This window comes from Galdieria sulphuraria (assembly GCF_000341285.1).
Source record: "Galdieria sulphuraria unplaced genomic scaffold scaf_32, whole genome shotgun sequence".
Lineage (NCBI taxonomy): Eukaryota > Rhodophyta > Bangiophyceae > Galdieriales > Galdieriaceae > Galdieria > Galdieria sulphuraria.
Window position 1 is genome coordinate 145,687 of NW_005178443.1, and position 14,573 is coordinate 160,259.

The following is a 14,573-nucleotide window of genomic DNA, read 5'->3' on the forward strand; positions in this document are numbered from 1 at the left end:
GATGCTTTTTTATATACATAATTTCTCAAATCTGTCTTACGCTTCAAGGAAAACTCATTACATACTGACGATTGGATCCCATGTACACAATAAAAAAGAGTGTACAATAGAAAGATGACTTTTAATATCTTTCCAGGATCAGGTTTTTCATAAGTTCCAATGATAAATTATGAAAGGATTTTAAACTGTAAATACGACTCTTATAGAGGAATGAAATGAAGTGTTTTGAATGGAAGTTGTTTTCTCTGGACGAGAAACTTGACATTTACTTCAAACAATTTGTTTACAATTTTTAGTGATACAAAGGAATGCCGTATAAACGAAATGAGTCGAAATCTTTCTAATCACGATAAAAAATAACTCACTTCTACAGTTTTTATACACAGTGAAAATGCTTTAGCGATTCATCACAATACCAACCAGGTAGAAATCGATTCATTTCCGAATTTGAACAACCAACTGAAGGAAAAATTCCAAACAGCATTTGCTTTTCCTTCCGAAAATGTTCTGCTTCTGCTTTGCGACTTTGTTGGTTCCATTCCAGTTTCTCTAAAAGCATGGCAAAATCTTCAAGCAGCTGACATCTTAGTTCAACAATGGTCAAGATCGACATAGTATCAAACGCATTATCAATATCTAAACTACTCTTCAAAATATTTATGTCTCGTGGCAATGCCCAAGAAGGGATAGCAACTCGATCAAGACAACTTCGATATAAGCCTTCTGCATAGATTGGCTCCAGCTTATGTTCATAGAGCTTTGCCAATAACCTCAAAGGCTCAACCTGTCGAGGATGTTTCCGTGGATACTAGGTCGTTACAAGGTCATATTGAGCAACTTGTTAACCACACAAGTCTAACTTACCAACTGTTTCGCAGTCTGCAATGCACGTGTTAAGGTTGCTTCTGCATCATCTAACCGATTTTGTTTGATATAAAGCTCACCTAGATAACATAAAGACAGGTATCTAGCAAACTCACGATGCAAAGTAATGTCTTTGAATGACGGAGCTTCGTCACTGTCATATCGAACAACGGCAGCTGATACAAAGTCAATCAAATCCTTCGGCAAATTGCAACACTTTAGTCCGTAATTTGAGGCAAGCAACAAAAAATATCCAACAGAGTCACCATATTCTGGGCATATCTCGAAGTTGCGTGCTGATTCGACAAGTTCCTTCCAACTATCTGCCATAAAATCCTTTGATTTATTCAATTTCAGCTGTGTGAGAAAGTCATGTGCCCTGGAAATAGTAAAAAGTTTCTCAAGACAAGGTGCAGAATCCTTCTTAGCAGCTGCAACTCCTTGCGTCTGCAGTGACGACGGCGGTTCTCTTGGTTCCACTGTCCCCTGTCTCAAATAACAAAGTTTCAAGGAGTTCTCTGCGCGGCTAACGACACCAGTTAACCTCCCGTCTCCAAGCGAATTCAACATAGTAAATATTATCTTCCTCTCACTATATTCTTGCTCTATTTTACCGTACCAGTTGAACGTTTCAGCCAACTTTTCCCTAAGCAATACTTCGTATGCTTTGTTCCGCATATTTCTAAAAACATGGAGTGACCTTTGAAAGCAAGGAATAATAGCCTCCAACTTTCTTCTTTCCTTTAAAAGTTCGTCCACTTGTATAAGTTCAGGAAACGCTTGAATCTCTTCGGCTACACTCTTCCATTCGGTTGGTGTATCTTCATGAGAACGGTTGAATTCTCTAAAAGTTGTTGCATATTTTCGAAAATCTGAAAATATTAAAGACTTTTTGAAAGAAACGCAAGTTTTTCTTAGACAGTAGTCAAGTGGAAAGCATAAGCTCATCAACCTGACCCAAAGCTGCAGTATTCAACGAAAATAATAATAATTAAAAAGTGGAATCGGTTGATTCGTCGCAGTAGAATTATAGTTTACAACTGAAAACCTCTTCTCACTGCAGTTGGCAATTGTAAGAGACAGCTACATGACAGTTACCAAGGTTCGTATCAAATCTCTTGAAGCTCTTGATATTGTGACTCCACAGAGTAACATATGAAGACTTGTTCTATCGTATAACTAATGTAAATGAGCTTTCAAAGATCAAGTTGAGATGTGAATAGCGAAAACTGAGCTATTCATACAATTTGCAATGACTTCAAATTGAAATGTCTGTTCGAAATTGGGCAACTGACCTTTACACTTCTTGTTTATATACGTGCGAAGTTTGAACAAATGACCCGAAGTCTCATCTGTCCTCGTGATCTCAATAGCTACAACTTCTACGCGCCTTGTAGTTTAATGCTACATGTCTTTGAGATTTCCTTTTGCATGTTCATTTGAGATGTTCGTCTTCGACTCGAATGATTCTTAATAATTTCCCATCAATTTTACTCATATTATTTCCAACAATATATTATTAATGTATATCAACCAGCATGTTTTCAGAGATCAACGCAGTCTCAAAAACTCTTTCCAATTAAAGCCTAGACAGATTGAGCAGTCTCTGTTCCCACTTGAGTATTTAGTCTGACAATGCCAACTCTCCTTGACTTTTCTCTTCCTCTTGGAAATTGCATCAACAGTTAAAGTTTTCTAACAGAACAAGTTCCATTCTAATCATTCTTGTTTATTTTCTGTCTCATAGTTCTATCCTCTATTGGATAGTTTTTTTTGATTTTTTTAGCTTTAAAGGCTTCCTCTACATCCTATCATTTTTCAAAAAATGTCTGGCACCACGTAGCATCCTTGCATGTTCTCACAGATTTTCATCAAGGTATCGCAAATCTCTTAAAAAAATTCTTGTTATTCCGAGGAGAGACAATAATTAATGCGTTAAGAATAAGAATATACGAAACTAAAGAAATCTTTCTATCTAGGACTGGAGATCTATATCAGAACAGCCTTCGGAACTGCGTTTAGTTCTAAAGAATAATACTCTCAAATCTACTGTCTTGGTGTGCAATCTAGTCGCCAAAAAGTTTGTGAGTTGTACTATTTCACTTCCTTTTCACGACAGTAAATAGCCTTACTTCCTACCGCAAAAACGCTCAACACTCACATTAGTTTTAACTTTAGGGTCTCATAAGCAATTTCTTCGTGCGAGGAACAGCGAAGCTCATTTCTATCCCAAATTGCAAACAGTTTATCCTAGAAGACTTCTCGTATCAGACACTTGCTGCCAATCGGTTCCAGCTCCGAATTTTGGATTAGGCTCAAGTCTTTACGCACAAAATTACCAGAAGAAAATAGACGTCAAAACCTTAGAAAGACTTCGCAAGAGTCACCTGCAATATATTTCAAGTTGCTCTAGTTCTTCTGATAGAAGAATTTGTCCATCCAGTTCCACCACAACCAATACATATCGGCCCATAAGTTTATGTCTGGTGTGGTACCCTTTTGAATTCAAGTTCTGCTGAATCAGTTTGTGTCTAATTAACTGTTTCACTTAAGATTCTGATCAAGTTTCAAAAGAACACCAAACGTTTGGAACACGGCCGTTTTACACGAGTTGCCAATATATATATATAATATTTGCATAAAATACGTATATATATGGACTTAGCCTGACCCGGAGGGTTACCCACCACAAGTTGTTTCAAAACTTGCTAGACTGGAACACCTTTCCGCGAAGGAAACAAGTGGCATTTCACTCAAGGAATACGAGACAGGAGTCTTCGTCATACTGTTTCATGGTCCGCTTATATACTGGTTCTTATCACTCTTCAAACCTTTCGTGATAGTTTTGGCGGATATTATTCTACCTATATGTGAAGAAGTCGCAAAACTCACCTGACAAATGGTTTTTTGTAGCAATGCAGAGACTCTAAGTTTAACTGTCGTCTACCGTAACTTTCCAGTTGCCAAGAAGATCACGTATTGATTTCTTTCAAGTCAGTGGGAAGAAATCAATCGAAGAAAACGACTATTGCTACTGAAACAAACTTGTGGGAGACTTGAAATTTTATGCCGAGGCCCCCACCAAGGCCATTTTGGTAGAAACGAATTTCTCTTCATCTCCATGAATCGTCAATATCCAAAGATGATGTTCTAGAAATTCAAAATTGCATGTGCCATCTAAAGGCAGCGATTCATGACGATTCGAAGCGACAGATTCATCTTATAAAAAGTACGACAAATCTATGCAAAATTTAGTTACAAGAATTTTGACTGGACATGCATCAAAGTAACCTACGAATACTGCAATCTTCCTTGGCAGCTAGCCTTGTGGTACTACTGTTCAGTATAATTTGTACGGTTCATGCAGTAACAGAGGAAAAAGTAACCACCGTTGAAAGAGGATACACAGTTTCGCCTACTCAGACGCAACAATGTCAAAAGGTAAAGTTTTAAAACTGCTCCTAGTTAAATGGCCTCAGAGGATAACCCTTGGTACTTTGTAGATCTGTGTTACGGCCACACAAACGCAATCTCAAAGTTGTATTTATACTCAAACACAGGTAAAAAGACCCAGTCTATATTCAAGGCTTCAAACCTTAGTGATGTGCTAGGCTCCTTATATGTCTCAATGTGTAACCTCATCACCAACTACGTGTTATAAATATGAGACGGAATATCAGCAAGTTTGTTGTGAACAAGAGTATGAACAACAGAATTATCAACAGGAGCAAGTTTGTCAGCAGGTATGTCAATATTGATTTTCTTCAAAGTGATGTGCTGAAAAGAATATGATGCATAGTACTGTCAACTTTCGTATCAACAATCTGTGAGTTATCCATGTCAAACTCAGGTATGGAGGTATTTTTCTCCACATTTCTTGTATACTTAACAGTGCCACTAGATTTACTATCCATGCCAAGAATACAAGCTGATAGAACTGCAGCAATGTTGCCAAATTCCAAAGATAATGTGTGTGCAGTATACTGAAGCATGTGTTGTTCCACAAGTTCAATATTAGCAGGAACCGTAATTGATTTGGCAGGAACGGCGATAAGTCGAAGAGGCGTAATATGAAGGATAGTATGTTTAGCAATTTATGGTTGTTTGAACGTGCCAAAGAAGCACTAGTTGATTTGCATAATATAAAGGTACTCTGATTGACAATGGTTTCATCATATATTACGATATCTTCTGGGAGATTTCTTTAAATAAGTTCTCTCATAAGAATTTGAGAGAAATTGCTCAGAAACATTTCATTGCAAAAAATTCAATTTTAAGTATGGAAACCAGCTAGTGTTTATATTGATGTGTTAGAAGAATGAAAAGTTAGCTTGAGTGTGAAAGAATTCTCAGTATTCGTCAACATGAAAGCAAAATTATCTATTCTATGCAACTGGCTTGTTTCGAGTATTCTGAGCTTACTTTTGGGAAGATATTTTTTAGTCTATCCATCATTTTCATTCTTTGTTATAGACAGATTCAATTTTAAAGTGCTTTTGCATTCCATTGGTTGCAAACAATGTCACATCTTGCACATGACATTGAAGAATGATAAATAGAGCAAGTAAATCGTAAAATATGAAATAAACCAAATGAAGCTTTGAGAAAACAGTTTGAACTGGATACTGTACAGAGAACTCAAAATAAATGAGCAATGAAAACTTCCAAAGATTTTATTAGAAATATTTCAATAAGAACTCTATATCAATTTCTTAGATGGAATCGTTCTTTTCTGACCAAAAATATCCTCGACTTCCCAGTCTTCGTGCTTAACTGTTGAACAGTTTACTATCCATTAAACAAGCTTGGAATATTGTGCAAAATTTTACTGCTCATTTCACAAGGTTAATTCCAAATGGCTATATGTGAATATGTGATAGGATAGAGCGTATAGAAAGAATTTCAAGTAAGTGAATTGAAAAAATTAATATCTCTTTTTAAGAACAAAGGCAGCTTTTTCTAGGCAAACAATTGATCCATATCAACTTTTTGCAGTTGAATCATAACATTTATTTTAAAAAACATGAAGTATTTCAAAACTTGCATAAGCACTGCAATCTGCAAACGAATCGAAAAACTGCGACAGTTGACACACACATTCATCTAGTGCAACTCCAAAAAGATCCAAGTATTCTACAAAAACCATTTGTTTATAAAACAGACAATGTAGGGTTAGCTTCTCAGTGTTATTTAGTTTTAGAGGAACCTGAAAAAAGACTCAACCTTAATATCGTGATTATGAATACAATTCAGTTTCTCAAAACCACAAAGAGCTCTTGGAGAGATTCAACGAGCACCATTACTTCAAAATGGCTTAATTATTCAATTTTGATACTTGCTTTCTCCTCCCATGTTTGTGAACATTCACTCACACTTTGTCTATCAACAGAAAGTTTTCCTGTTTTCAAAAAGTTCTCTTTGTCACTTCGCAAAAAAATTAAAGCAAGAGGCACAACAAAAACTTGCTGCAATGTCTTCCACTATTTCTTATCGTACAAAATTTAAAAAACCAAAGACTCTTCAACCACTGACGAATCATTTCTGACTCAACAACAAACGATATATGTTCGAGCTTTCATGGAAGCGAGACATTTAGACAGGCTGACGCACCATCGAGATATGAGGGAACAAATTGCGTTGATATTCAAATTTTGATTAATAAGAACTTTTCTAATCAAGATAACTAGGGTGATAGCTTATCCGGTTTCTGACAAATTCTTTGAGACTGCTTCAATACTTCGTTCCCCCAGTCTCAAAGATGCATTAAGGATGTAACGGAATTGATTGGGTTTGTAGTTTCGTTCGTGAGTCTGAAGAATAGAGACTGAAAGCTTATTATTCCGGTCTTTCCTGTGACTTATTTGACAGTCATATCGACTAGCAGCGACAGGGTTTGACAAGCGCAGGTTGTTTCGATGCCGTGTCATCAGCTGGGTTTGGTTTTGTAGAAGATGGTTCAGTAACCGCGGAATCATAAAGAAAGAACCCTAAACCTTGAATATTCTGGCTGGAGAAGGAACAAGCAGTTACCATTGGTTTTTGGCTTCAAGAATTAGTGTAGTTTTTAAGAGATTACGAAAATTTATAGTGCATAAGCAGGTTGATCTTTCCAACTCAGGAAAAGACAAGGATCCAGAAGACGCCAAGTTGGATTTTGAGACTAGGGTGACGTCGTTTACGGCATGGCTGATTACTTGGTAATTAATGTTTGCTCCCGAATACTCCTAATCTTCGAAACCGCCAGTGGAATAATCAACTCGCTAATTTGTTTCAGCGTGTCATATCACAGTTCGAGATAGCCACCGAAAGAACGTTTACCAAGAGAAAAACCGCCTGCGTTGATATCTATATAGCCTAACTGGACGTATAGAGAGCGTTCTGTATTTTCCCCAAACGAGTTTTGTATTTATTTGTTATTTTGGGTGTTAGGATATTATGATTACCTGAATGGATCTTTCGGTAGTGGTGACTGTTATTTCCAATAAAAACCATTCCGAAACCTCTTTTGGGAAAACAAGTGACAGCGGAGAAGGATGGTTAAAGTGATCCTGCTTTAAAGAAGACTTTCACATCGAGTATTCAGAAAGTTTATTTGACGACAGATGGAAGGCAATCATAGCAGTTTTTCTTATATGGAGATGAAAACTTGAACTGGCTATTATTGGCGTTGGAGATGTATCTTCCGCTGAAGAAGACACATGCTGTAACAACATTCGTCATTTCCTTCTAAATTCATGATTTTTCAGCTATTATTATTCGCGAGACTATAAAGACTTTCTCACTTTGTTACAAAAGGAAAACTATTGGATATTTTCATAACCATCTTACAGAATCTAAATTTTAACAGAAAAGATAAACTTGAGAAGATTTCCAAAAAGGATAGACCATATATATCCTTGCCATTACTAGATATGAAGTCACCTTGGCACATATTTGCAGTAAAAAGCAAAAAACTACAGATTTTAGGGCAATACCGACAAAGTTTCCAAATCAATCTTTATATAGAAACCACAAGAAGAGCAAGCAATACTGGGTCAATAAAACTTACGTTCTCAACTGCTCGTTAAAAAGCTGAAGAGTTTGCATTATTGACAGGCTGTGCCTTTACAATGCCAACCAAAGAAACAACAATGATTTCGAAGATTGAGTTTTTTCGTTTTAGTTCGCTAAAATAACCAGAGTTTCTTCAACCCAAAAAACATAGTTTTATTCCTCATTTTCCTGAAAACAAAGAGAAAAGCTCACAAGTCAGAGTTAAGCTTTGCTGCTGTTGTAAGCTTCAATTAGAATGAAAGCATAAAGCACTCTCTCTATCCACTTACTAGCCAACTTTCCATTATTGTTCTAAAAAGAATGTCCGTAAATAACACAAATTTGAAAGCAGCTAATTATTCTTTCATTTCTGTGTTTTCTTCCAGTAACATCGTTGCAATTAGAATTTGTTGAATATATTGTTCTGGTATACCCATCAACTCTAGTGACTTTCTTCGAATCACTTGAGGATTATCTCCAAATATGCGTAAAAATCTCGAAGCATGACGAGAGGCAAATTCTTCCGGTAATAACGCAGACTTGCAAAGAAACTCTTTCCAGTCAAAATGTGTAATATCACTTGATACTTGTTCGCTTCTTGTTATACCTTCTTCCACTTGCATAGCACTTTGAAAACCTTCCATTTGCATCCTATTCTCCTCATTGGTTCTCGGTCTTATATTTCGAGCCACTCTTAAAGTAACAGTTGATTGCTCAGCTTCCAAAGATGAAACATATTCATTGGACATCGACTCAAAGACAGTTTCACACCATACTGAAAAGTTTTTAGAAAACTCTCCTCGGTTTGCTTCCCCAATTTTCCTCAACGTTTCGACATTATCTCTTCCCAAATACATTTCAAGGTTCCTTTGAGAAACAATTACCAATTGCAGACATGATCGACTACTTTCATTCAAAGTTGATCCCGAAGAATGTTGAGTCACAAAACCACTTGCATCTTCAACAATATTATGTTCTTCGGTAGAGAAACCTACAGATTGATCATATCTAGTACATACTACCACAAACTGAAAACGAAGTTGAACAGATGAAAAAGATTCGTCATTCAAAACGGAAACAACTCCCTTAAAAAATTTTTTGGCTTCTTCCTCAATATTTGTTTTCGAAAATTCAGTTTTGTGATAAAATTTGAATGAAAATCCAACAACATAACGTGTTTGTCCATTATGGAATACAACATATGCATCAGGACCACTCGAATTGCCCTCCTTTGGAACAAAAATACCACAATGTTGTAAATAATCTCTATAATGACCAGAAAATGAACGAGAGACATTTCTCAAGATGGGTATATCATTAGATTTTGTAGATTCCATAGAATACGAAACATTGTCCTGTTCAATAAAAGAACCCTGGAAAATTCCTGGAATAGCAGAATGTACAATAGGCGAGGAATTAGAATGAAGAAAAGTTAATAAGCGAAAACGAAAGATCTTCATAAATACAAATTCAAAGAAGACTCCTTTTGCTGTTGAAGTGTCGGGAATATAACTAAACGGAGATAAAGGAAAAAGTTCAGTAGCTTCACGGAAAAAGTTATAGTTGCTATGAGCTCGCAATATAAATTCACAACAACCAATCTTAAACTTAGTGCCCAAATCAATCCCGTCAGTTCCACAATTTTCAGAATAAAACCCAAAAGTTGCAACCAAGTCCATCAAATAAGTTCTCGTTCCACATAGAGTAATTGCAAATCCGATTGGGAAAATCGTTCCGAGTTGATAATTCAAAAGGACAAATTGATATCGAAGAAGGGTTGCGGAATCTAGTATCTCCGGAATAATAAACGTTCCTGACTCATTTAGTATATCTTCAAAGACACCATCTAATAAAAATTCCATATTGTCGTTGTTGATAGCAGGTTGCGATAAGTTTGCAACTTTCCCTACTAGGGCTAATAAAGTATTCTTTACAATCAACGGAATACCTCCTGTCTTCTTCTTCAACAATTCTACGAATCGATACCGTAATTCATCAGAGGGCAATAACCAGTCCTTCAAGGACTTTCCATCATAAATTGCCAGCTCAATATATTCGTTAATATCATGGAGATTAAAGGGATTCAGCCGCAACATATGGAGACTCACTCTACTGGAGCGAGCATCAGACAGGCGGGCTGAGATTTCAGCAGTCCGACCTGCCAAATAGACAATTACCTTCCCTGTAATCAACAAATCACGTAAAATACGGAAGAAATTCCGGAAAGGTACATATTTTGGGTCAGACTCGACGAACTGTTTCGTGGTAAGTTCACTATAGTATGTGGTGAGGTAACTCAGGTGACTAAGTTCGTCTATCATCAAAAATAAATATTGTTTCTGAAATTGTTCGAGAAGATACTGGACAAATAAAGAAACACTAGGTTGCTTCATCGCTGCGTCCGTGAATTCTACAATTTCTCGGGCACTCATACCATTACACTCGGCTGTAGCCATAGCTATGTTATACATCAAAGCCTTTCGAAACCTTGGAAAAGGAGCATCAGAAAAGCTCTCTCTTAGTTCTAAGATAACTGACAAAGTGTTTTCCGCAAAGTGTTTCCAAGAAAAAATCTTCAAATCAACTTTTCCCGATGAGCTCTTGTTGAAAACCTCCGTCTCCGTCTGCTCTTCTTCTTCGTCGGCGAATTTTTTTAAAAACTCTAAAAAATTTTCACCAACAAAACTCTTGCCAGCCCCAAAAATATGAGGAGAGAAACAAGCTGAAGGGCGTATGTTAAAGTTTCCCTCAACTGGAGAAAACTGGTGCAAATAAGTTAGAAGAATAGAGTAAACATCTTCTTTTCTATCTATTAACGGTACTTTTGTCATTCCAGGCAAACTTATGCGTATCTCTTGACTAGCCATTTTCCACGCCGCCAATCCAAAATCAATGAATGAGTGATGATGATAAAAGGGTGATGAAAGCGATGACCTAAAAGCTTTCAAAGGAGCCGAGAACAAAACACTTGGAGGAGGACAAAGGAGATGGAAGAGAGTGTATGTTTTATTGTTCGAGAGATTGCTTTATTTGGTGATTGGTAAAACTGATCTCTTTGACACTTCTAGACTCACAATGACAATAGAGAGAAAGCAGGAATATTTTCTTGCTTGTCATAACTAGAAACTTTCTTTTACTATAGACAAGAAATAGGTTTCTATGAGTTTTTGTGGTGAATTAGATTGATGGGTACTATTTCTATGGCTTGTATACTGTAAGAGAGTTTTTCTACTATCTTCCACACCATCTTACACGCAAACTCCTATATACAAGTCTAATAAGATACAAGCTTTTTGTAAGTTACAGACGAAATACAGTGGGAAACAGAGAATTGCAATGAATGGGAAGTCTGTTAGTTTGTAACCGTTCGTAGCAGAGTTTATAAATACAAAAATATCTAATTGAATTTGGAGAAGTGTATTATGTAGACTGTCATACTGACTTATCATTAAATACAAGCCATTATTGATATAATAGCTACACAAGTTGTCTATCCTTTGTTCGACTTTTAAAAAGTTCTGAATATGTCGTATATAAAAACATCAATAAAGGCTTCAAATATAGTAACTATAACCGTTCATTTTCCACATATCGATGCTGAAAAAAGAGTAAAAGACTGAGCCAAAAAATTATTTTGCTAAAGAAGAAGCCTTTTATACTTGAGTCAAGGTCGAGTAGTGTACCAACTTGAAAGCTTCAGCAATTCTCCAACTGAAAGCCACTCCATATTGAAGAACTTTTACCCAACATGACTCTTGACTGAAATACGTTGTAGTTCCTAAGTTATCTGTCAAGTGATTGTTGTGGAATGACAATACTTCAAGATTGGATATGGTTTCCTTTGACTAATTAGAAACAATTCTGTTCCACTCTCAAAGTTGTCCTTTGCAATGCAATATAAATAGAACTCCTCTGTAAATAGTAATTTTCTGAAATAGAAAGTTTTTTATCTGACTGTCACATGGATAGATTCATTTAAGATGCTCTTGTTCTATTAATAGTCAAACGAAATTTTTTATATCGAATATCATCTTTGCAACCGGGTTCCTTTCCCTATCTAAGAGTCGGTGAGTTTTCAGTCTAATTCACTAAAACAGAGTTTGAATATATAGTGTCGTGAATACTTTTGAGATAGAGTTTGAATTGCAAACCAAAATACTTTTTTTAGTATTTGTTCTTATCTTTACTATATTTTCTCTTAGTTCCAACAAGTTTCATATTTGTAGAAGCCATTCATATGAATTCCAAGGCTAGAAATGCAGTTTGAAAAAAACACATAAAAACGAAAGGAATCTAAACTTTTATCGAATTTCAAGAAACTAAAACTCTTTTTTAGACCGCAGTGCAGGTCCTCAAGTTGGAGCCTCAAGTTTTTGCTGCCACTTTTTTCGTTTGGTCTAAAACCGAGGAAAACTCTCTTCTATTCATTTAACAAAAGATAGGAAGGACAGTCCAAGTGAAATCTACAAACAACCTTTTCCGTTTCAGTCTTTGAGATTTATAATACATAGAGTTACTGTTCTTCTTTCAACAGACTAGAAAGACAACGTAGCAGACACTTTAAGAATGTTTTGAGATATTCTTTCGGTAACCACTTTACTAAGTATTTGGACAAGAAAGGATATTTTTCATTCTAGTATTCAACATGTATGTATGTATAGTCTATTCATTTTGAATCATTGCTACAACTCTGCAATATTGCAAAATTGACACCAAAAATAGCCTTCAAATGAAAACCTTTTAGTTTTGAAACATGTTTAAAGGTATCTCCGAAATATTTGAAAGATTGCACTAGTGTATTAACCGAGTCATTCTCCTGCACACAAGTGCATATTCAATATCCAATTTCTGTAAGAGTCAACAACTCCTGTTTCTTTCTCCTCTGAAAATACTTGCAGACAATACTGATATTTGATACTGTGGATTTTGTTGAGAGAAAACTTATTTTCAAAAAAGTTCAATTCAGTCCAACTGAGTCTATCCTCTCGATTCTCTTCTCGTTTTTCATCATAGCATTTGAATCATAGTTGAATTCTCTCTTCCATGTCGTCGACTGTATAGTTGAGGTGTTTTTGAAGGTAAACATGACTGCTTAGGTTTAAAGGCTTTCACTGCCTCCTCTTGAACTTTGTAAAAACCACAAACTGTGAACATATATAAGAAAGCAAACTATAAATAGTACAAAGCTGCTTTAGGGCATGGATAACTCCAAGGGAACGCTTATTTCTTCCAGTACGAAGAAAACAAAACTTTTAAAAGCTCTGCAAATTCAAGGAAAGATTTGTTTAGCTCCACTTGTCTCCTACTCTTTTTCCACTCTCTCATCCATAAGCTCCTTGAATAAGTGAGTCATAATACAAAAAGTTATTCGCGTTAGACACTAGGCAGAAGACTCGCGAAATATAAACAGATGGATACACTGGTGGAGGCTTCTTTTTAGATATTGGTAACAAGAATCAAAGACAACTCAAAGTTTTGTATAAACAAACTGTCTATATATACAAGAAACGTTCATTTCCAATAGAAACAAGTCAAACATAAAGAAGAAAAGATATAGTTTTATAAAAATTGTCACTAAAAAGAAAGAATAATGTCACTATGAAATAATACAACTAATCAGCAGAATAAAAGCTGAGCACAATTAACATAAATAATATGATGGTGATTATCCAAACCGGTAAAGGTCTTGTTCTTTTAAATATACTAGATAAATTTCGTCTACTAGTGAAAAGAAAAAAATAAAAACGTAGAAATAATGGAAAAATAAGAATCTTTCATCTCCCCTCTTGGCAAAGTAAAAAAGAAAGGTGAATCTTGAAACATAAGTGCAAGGAGAACCAAAAGCATCACCACTCTTACTGTCGTTATACCAGAGAAAACTCTCAACAAGTTCTTTACGAAAAGAACAAACAAACTAAGACCTTGAAACGTTGGAGGCTCGATCCTACTTATCGTAGGTAGTTTATGTACGAATTTGTGTATAGACAAAAGTATTCCCAACCTTCGGTCAGTTTTTTACTATCGTCCTGTCCTCTCTATACTTCCCAACTCTACAGTTGAATATACGATTTAGTCTTCTATATAACTCGTAATCGAACAAAGATTGCTCCTTGAACGAATTTGCATAGAAGGAAAGATTATAGCTCTCACAATGCAAGCCAAACAGAGTTAATGTCATTGAAATTAGAAAATGACAATTTTACACCTTCAAACAGTTTCCCTAAATTTTGAGTGACCAACAAAGAAAGGTTCTCAGATCGAGAAAGAGGTCAAAAACTGGTGGTAGCAAAAACCGTTCTTGATTTGTTATCAAAATAGGCTCACAAGTAGTTTGAAATTTACCTTGCAGAGACAAGATTGAGCAAACTCAACTCTGTTAAAAGGCTACAGTGTCGCTAGGGAGTTGAGAGGACCTTTGTTACGACACTGTTCTTCTCGTTTCACAACAATACTGAGATGTGAGATTGATTGCATCTAGCACACAAATTGTTCCAGAAACTTTTTACATATCTCCAAGTGGAATATTTTCTTTCATAAAACTCACTAGTCACTCAAAATAATATATCTCCAGTGAAAGGAGAGAATACAAAGCGATCCTTCTCATAATAATCCAATCAGAAATGAACACAATGGTTTGAGTGTGGATGGGAAGGAAGGCTCAGTGAGGTTTCAAGAAC

General features: G+C 35.9%; 5 protein-coding genes across 5 annotated transcripts; 2 read left to right on the top strand and 3 right to left on the bottom strand.

Moving 5' to 3' along the window:
• Positions 1-249: 249 nt before the first annotated feature.
• On the bottom strand, positions 250-1,904 carry Gasu_38290 (uncharacterized protein). The gene is made up of 2 exons (XM_005705244.1): positions 865-1,904; positions 250-808 (listed from the first exon to the last, which is right to left on the bottom strand). The coding sequence occupies exons 1-2, from the start codon at positions 1,810-1,812 to the stop codon at positions 377-379; spliced, it is 1,380 nt and encodes a 459-aa protein (XP_005705301.1). The 5' UTR covers positions 1,813-1,904; the 3' UTR covers positions 250-376.
• A 673-nt stretch (positions 1,905-2,577) lies between these two features.
• Positions 2,578-3,704, bottom strand: Gasu_38300 (uncharacterized protein). The gene is made up of 2 exons (XM_005705245.1): positions 3,552-3,704; positions 2,578-3,411 (listed from the first exon to the last, which is right to left on the bottom strand). The coding sequence occupies exons 1-2, from the start codon at positions 3,646-3,648 to the stop codon at positions 3,248-3,250; spliced, it is 261 nt and encodes an 86-aa protein (XP_005705302.1). The 5' UTR covers positions 3,649-3,704; the 3' UTR covers positions 2,578-3,247.
• Positions 3,705-4,114: 410 nt separating this feature from the next.
• On the top strand, positions 4,115-5,045 carry Gasu_38310 (uncharacterized protein). Its single transcript, XM_005705246.1, has 5 exons — positions 4,115-4,305; positions 4,368-4,424; positions 4,476-4,607; positions 4,664-4,714; positions 4,766-5,045. The coding sequence occupies exons 1-5, from the start codon at positions 4,141-4,143 to the stop codon at positions 4,880-4,882; spliced, it is 522 nt and encodes a 173-aa protein (XP_005705303.1). The 5' UTR covers positions 4,115-4,140; the 3' UTR covers positions 4,883-5,045.
• A 1,569-nt stretch (positions 5,046-6,614) lies between these two features.
• Positions 6,615-7,736, top strand: Gasu_38320 (uncharacterized protein). Its single transcript, XM_005705247.1, has 2 exons — positions 6,615-6,798; positions 6,881-7,736. Exons 1-2 carry the CDS (start codon positions 6,780-6,782, stop codon positions 7,063-7,065), a joined length of 204 nt encoding a protein of 67 aa, XP_005705304.1. The 5' UTR covers positions 6,615-6,779; the 3' UTR covers positions 7,066-7,736.
• Positions 7,737-8,229: 493 nt separating this feature from the next.
• On the bottom strand, positions 8,230-10,874 carry Gasu_38330 (archaeal ATPase). The gene has a single exon (XM_005705248.1). The coding sequence runs from the start codon at positions 10,761-10,763 to the stop codon at positions 8,253-8,255; it is 2,511 nt and encodes an 836-aa protein (XP_005705305.1). The 5' UTR covers positions 10,764-10,874; the 3' UTR covers positions 8,230-8,252.
• Between the last annotated feature and the right edge of the window lie 3,699 nt (positions 10,875-14,573).